Source organism: Aristolochia californica, unplaced genomic scaffold (assembly GCF_029961685.1).
Source record: "Aristolochia californica isolate CCGP_79_NKW_82.1479 unplaced genomic scaffold, dmAriCali1.0.hap1 SCAF_5, whole genome shotgun sequence".
Taxonomy (NCBI): Eukaryota; Viridiplantae; Streptophyta; class Magnoliopsida; order Piperales; family Aristolochiaceae; genus Aristolochia; species Aristolochia californica.
In genome coordinates, this window is record NW_027182214.1 from 2,865,157 (window position 1) to 2,871,546 (window position 6,390).

The 6,390-nt window shown below is 37.6% G+C and overlaps 1 protein-coding gene across 1 annotated transcript; it reads right to left on the reverse strand.

The window, feature by feature from the left end:
• Nucleotides 1-410: 410 nt before the first annotated feature.
• LOC137965560 (alpha-terpineol synthase, chloroplastic-like) lies at nt 411-3,335 on the reverse strand. Its single transcript, XM_068811827.1, has 6 exons — nt 2,621-3,335; nt 2,175-2,550; nt 1,663-1,881; nt 1,442-1,580; nt 967-1,215; nt 411-884 (listed from the first exon to the last, which is right to left on the reverse strand). The coding sequence occupies exons 1-6, from the start codon at nt 3,096-3,098 to the stop codon at nt 582-584; spliced, it is 1,764 nt and encodes a 587-aa protein (XP_068667928.1). The 5' UTR covers nt 3,099-3,335; the 3' UTR covers nt 411-581.
• Nucleotides 3,336-6,390: the final 3,055 nt, after the last annotated feature.

Below are 6,390 nucleotides of genomic sequence, written 5' to 3' on the forward strand. Positions count from 1 at the left end.
CTCCAACTTTGTATTGGTAATAGGTAGAAAATTGAAGCATGATTTCGATGCAAGATGATCGATCGAGATCAGATATGCCCCATGTACTAATCTAGGTTCTTATATTAGTGATAGAGTTGCTAGTTTTAAGTGCTCTATTCTTGAGATAAAATGGACCGCCTTTTATGTAGAAAAAAAATGCTAGCTGATGTATCACTAATAGGTGGCCCTTGGTGTATTAGTGAATATTCAGCTTGGACAGTACAAATGGTTGTTTGTAATCAGACTAGTTTCTTTCATGTTTTTTATTTTTTATAAGATAACATAAGGCCCTTGGTGTATTAGTGAATATTCAGCTTGGACAATACAAATGACTGTTTGTAATCAGACTAGTTTCATTCATGTTTTTTGTTTATTATAAGGTATGACAAACATACTTCAATAATAGCATGAAGAAGACATCTCAAACATTCAACATTCAATTTCCTTATACGCCTCTGCTCTGGTAGCTTCCAAACAATCAAATGAAGGATGTGTAGTAGTAAATGGTATAGAAAACTCTGTTTTTGCTTATGCTACATTCTCCAGTCTTTGTGAAGAGCTCAGTGATCCAGAGGGATGGGCTGAACCAATAATTTGTTAAAAATGTCGAAAGTTTCCTTACGGGATCCTCCAAAGCCATCATCTCCTCTATAGTAGTACGCATGTGACATTCTCCCAAGACCTATTGCAGCGTCAACCAAATCTCGAGGGAAAGGAGATTCAAGAATCAAATCTTTATTCATCTTCTTCCATGCATCACTAATCAAGTTCCTTATATGTTGGCGAGCAACGTCCTCCGTACTTCCATTGTCACGCATGGAGCACTGGATTGACTTGAGAACATCACCTCTTGACATTTCTTCCTGTAGCTTGGACAAATTACTATTAGTAATGAAAAGAACCAAAAAAAAAAGAGATAAATTTAAGAGGTAAAGAAGGGAGCACCATTGAAGTTCCTAAATCGTCGCAGAGTCGAAGGATCACTGATGACCATTTGATTACTTCTGGTAGGTTAACCAAACTTCGTAATATTTCATCTGTTATATTTTCTTTCATTGAGAAGAAAGCATTGCCTAATATCACCGACCCTGATATCGACATCACTGCATTCTCAATATATTCATCGAGTGTAGGCATGTACCCTTCGTTGTACCATTTTGCCTCTTTCAGGTATGCTTTGCATAGATCTGCCCACTACATGACCATAAAGTTAAAGATTAGATAGTGCTTCGACAAGGGCTGATCCAATACGAAAAGCTATTTGGTGTGAAATATGCAAAACACTATGTTAGCTGTGTGATCATGATTGGACGACTGAGATGCCATTTCGTACCAAATGACTTTTTGTATTGGATCAGCCCTCGTGCTTCGACAACATTTTCAAATATAAACCTTGAGGAAGAGACATTGATTCTGATACCAATTTGCTAAGGCAAGGCACAATGTTCCATCCTTGTTCTTTAAGACTTGTATATGCCACTTCATTGGCACTATTGAAGAGGGCAAAGCAAAACATCTTCATGTAATGCGGAAGTTTGTCAATGGCATTTATATCCCATCTGGTAAAACCCCATGAGAGTCTCAGAGCATGCATGGCTTAGGTTTAAACTACAAGTACCTCAAAATGAAAGGTGAACCAACCTTTCAATGACTTCTGTAAATTGCTCTAGTTCGTCTATTGATCCGTATATATCGTAAGTGTCATCCATGGTGGTTATGAGCTGATTAACCTGCGTCAATACGAATCGAGTATAGCCATATTCAGGTAAATGAGTCATGCCAAGCCCCCATAAGAAACATTCGGCCAATCGATCTCTTGAAAAGCTCAACTTATGTGGAACGGTAGTATTAGTCCACCACCTGGACAAACAGGTAAACAAATTTTATGTTTTGCTGAATGGTTTTGGCCAAAAATAATTTTTTTTCTTGAATCAAGAAGTAATAATAGTTTGTGAAAAGTAGACAAATATGTAGTTGCCATATTTCAACATGAGATAGAATCAAAGTTTAGTGAGTGTTACATGAATGGATTGTTGTGGCTCTATCTCATTCAGTTATCGGATAAGATCCGATAACTAAAAGTGTGGTTCAGTTCATCTTCTTATGCGGTTCAGTTCAATATTTAACAAAAACTAAAGCAAATTGAGCTTTACCTGGACGCTGGTTTAAGCTCGATTTGGTATTGGGCTTGCCGCATGTTGTAGGCTAACTTGGCTAGTTCAAGTAACTTGGGATTCTTGTCATCTGATTTCCCATATGCCTCTATGAACCATCTTGCCTCTAAGCTTGTAACACTCCAGTGGAAGGGAGACTCCAGTGCATGCACTACTTTGTTTTTGAGCTCTTCTTGCAGGCTGCCTTTGAGATCGTCTTTAAGGTTCTTCGTTGAGAAAGCTCTAGCTTCATCTAATATCGGTTCCCCTTCTAAAGCAAGAAAAGAAGCATCATACAAGCTTAGATTTCCTTTCGTGTCTCTGCACAGGCTTGCCTTGAAACTTCCCTTCTCGTCCATGAATCTACTAAACACATCTATTTCCACACAAATGTCAGTGACGACTTTACAGTTTAACTGGTGAAGTAGAGCTGGCTGATACCATACCTTCCTCTACCATGATCCTATTTTGTCTGGAGAGACGAAGAAGGAGGGCGGTGGAGTAAAGATCCAGGTCTGTCTTCGTTCCACCATGATAGCTGCTGAGTATTGCACGCAGAACTCCATTGATCTTGTCTCGGAAGAGATAACCCAGACCAAAACGTTCAAGGGTGTCAACTAGCTGGAGCAGAGTGACTTGATCCTTCTCGGATTCTAGCAGACGCCTCGTGTAATCCGTCAGCACCTCCACTCTGATCCTATACTTCTCTCCCTCGAAATTGCTCGATAATGATTGGATGAAGTCGTTGTTAGCGACTGTTGGTGCGTAATTCGCCGTTTTTCGATCGACCGTCAGTTCCGACGACTGCGTCGTTAGGGTACATGAAATGGGCCTGGAAATTCTGTAACGAGGAGCCGTCAGTATTCTGGGTGGAAGGGAGGTTGCGTGGGCAGGAATGGTGGAAAAATGGAGATTAAGAGCCATTATCACCGAACCTTCTGATCACTCAGAGCCTGGGTGTCGCTATTTATACCCCCCTGGACGTGTTTCTCAACGGCGTGTAACTTGTTCTTCTGGTCTTTCTTCTTTCTTTCCGGCACCTGCATGAGAGGGTGGTGGGTCTGCATCGCATTCTGGTCTGTGAAAAGCGATCTAGTTAACCTGAAATGCATTAACTACAAAATCCTTATCGTGATCTTTTGATGGGATGAAGAGGCACGTTATTCCTGTAATTCCTTCTCTGCTAAGCTGGATTTTCTGATGGGATGAAGACGATCTGGATTTTCTGCTTCCATCCATCATATTGCGAAGTTGGGTCCATATGAGCTGGATTTTCTGCATTATGAGACCAGATTATGGTAGTTAAGTTATCTATAGTTTAGTTTAGCATGATTCAGTTTTTATGCATCACAAATGAACCAATCTGGTAGGATTCTGAAGGCTAACCATTTGGGAAAGCAATAATAAAGAAAAGAGGTAATGGAGTACAAAATTTAACCTGAGTTGTTAATTACGATTCAGAATACAAGCTTCCGTAAAAACTTTCAACAATCTACATTGAAAGCTACTCTAAAAATCTCAAGTGATTTAGGGTTTAGAGTTGAAAATCTTTTTTTGTTTTTTTCGCTCTCTGCTAATTTCTAGAAAAGTTTACTCCAAATTGTAGATTGGCAATGAAATTGTTAGAGACAAAATCAATTTTATCAGTAAAAAATGCGATATACGACGTAAAAGGTTATTTGGAGAGGAATTTTTAATGATCACATATTCATTTCATTGTTATAAAAACGTGCTTATGCCAATGAAAGAAAATTTGAATCTCTACCAGTTCAAGTCCGCTAGTAAAACTGTAGATCATCTGCAATGAAGAAGGATAATTTTGCAGGAAAGAAAGCTGTTGTGAGCAGAACAATCGTATCCTTGTATAGTTATTTAGAAAATTTTACTCTCACAGGTTCTTATCATTAAGTGGTTCCACTTGAGAGCCTGTAGAGGCAGGGTTGGTGAGTCCAGACATGGATGCTTTATGGTGGTCAGTCCGTGGTCCCTCTTTACATATAAATAGGTACGAGGGTAGTTGTAGTAATAATTTTATTTCTAAAAATAGAATAACACTAATGACGTTTGCAAGTAATAATTTTACAAAAAATAACCTTGTAGACCCATGCAATAAATATTCAGATTCATTGTCATTTAACAACATTATATATCCTCGTCACCTTCGTCCTCCTCTCTGTCAACCTTTTCTTCTTCTTCTTGACTTACTGTATCATTTTCATCCTTGGACTTATCCTCTACCCCAACTTCATCTTCTTCTTCTGCATCCTGTTTGTTTCTTCATCCTACACCATTAATACATCGATCGGATTTGGAGGAACATCTAATCATGGCAACTTGCAACATCATCAACCATAAGGTTAGCATTTGACATCTACTGTTGGTGTGCAATCGTTTCAATAATTGTGAATAATTGTTGCTCTAACATATCAAACCCATTTCTCATAACCACATTGTGGACTACGTGCCACGAACCACTGCTTTTTGGATCTTCCATGTAATACACCTATTCGGTTTGAAATACTAATGCAAAAGTGTCGTCATTGCACTAGGTACCCTATATATTAAGACTGGTAAAGTAGTCATCTATTTTAGTACCATGTCTCTTGTTGCTTATACTGAACCACATTCACTTTAGCACATAACTGAATTATTGCGCAAATATCGTAATTCAATGATATCAGTGGCAACCTCATAATAATCAAGGCAATTATCTTTGTAGTACCCCCGTTCACAACAATGAGGTTGTTTTGAGTGATGATAGTTGTACAACTTAAGGACAAAAAGTGATGCTTCTATGCAAAAGCACTTGAACAAGTTAAACACTCTAATCAACAAACTGATGGTGTTGGATGTCAAGATTGATGAACAAGAGAAAGTTATTCTTTTCCTTTGTTGGATTTCAGAACCTTGAGATGGCTTATGTTGGTCTGAAGATCCTCATTGAGATAATTTTGATGATAACAAATACTTAAGCTACTAATGAAATACATTAAGCATGTCATGTAACTCAAACAACCCCAAACAAATTTCTTGTTGCATATCATTTTGACCGGTTATGATCTGACCTAACAACCCATCCAAAAAGTGATAGTAAGCAGTTCAAGCCAGATAACATGTTATCGAAATGGCCTAGTAGCACCATCTAATCGAATAAGTGAGAGAAGAGGTTCTACTAAAGACCATTCACTCAATTCTTAGAATGGCCAACACAAAAAGAGGAAAAATGATTAAAAATCGCCAAATAAGTCGACCATATAGCAAGGAGTCGATCACTTCAGTGAGGGAGTTGAAGCTTTGAAGTGCCAAATCCCAAAGAAGTCGATTGAAAGTTACAAAAAGTCAAAGTAGTAAACTACTTAGGAAGTAGTTGACCAGAATAAATTACCACATGAAGAAAAAAAAAAAGAAAAAACAATAGTAAAACATGGATATTCCAAATGGTTTATGATCATTGGCAATAAGCAAATAATGATGGTTAAAACCATTGGTAATTTTTTTACAACTGCAAGACCTCCATTAGAATACCTTCAATGTTGCTAACTACCAATGGCAATTACAAACACCGACTAATTGTGGGCTATCGGTGCTTAGATTAAATATGCCAATGGTTTTGAAACCATCAGTATATTTAGGACAATTACCAATAGTTTCAGAACCATCAGTACTTTAATCTAAAGATGACAGTACTTTCAATGTTGCCTCGCCACTCCAAGTTGTTGTTGGCGTGTAGGTATCATCTCCTAAAAGGGTTTCCAAGTCAAATAGAACGTCCTCTAATGCTGCTTCAATTGAATCATTTACAAAAGCCTGTAAAATGGCAAAACCAAATCATCAATTGGAACAAATAAACAAGCAAGGATGCAAGAATCAATCTATTAAAATTTATTTTATTACAATATTTTTACCTCATTATGCTCATGAACATAGTTTAAACTATAAAACAGTGGAAATTTTCAGCAGCTAATGACGATGGACAAGAGAAGAGAGGAAAACCTCGTCTTTTCTTCAGATTATTTACATCATTAGAAGCCAAAGATGCCTATGAAAGTTGATAGTCAAGAGACCATAAAAAGAAGGTAGATTGTTGGTCTAAATATTACTTAATTAATTAATATCTCAATTAGAAGCTACCTAGAATATTGTCCTTTATTTTAAGAATTTTGCTCATTATTAAGCGTGCCTCCCCCTCAATACGGAAAAGGAGTAAAGGAGTAAC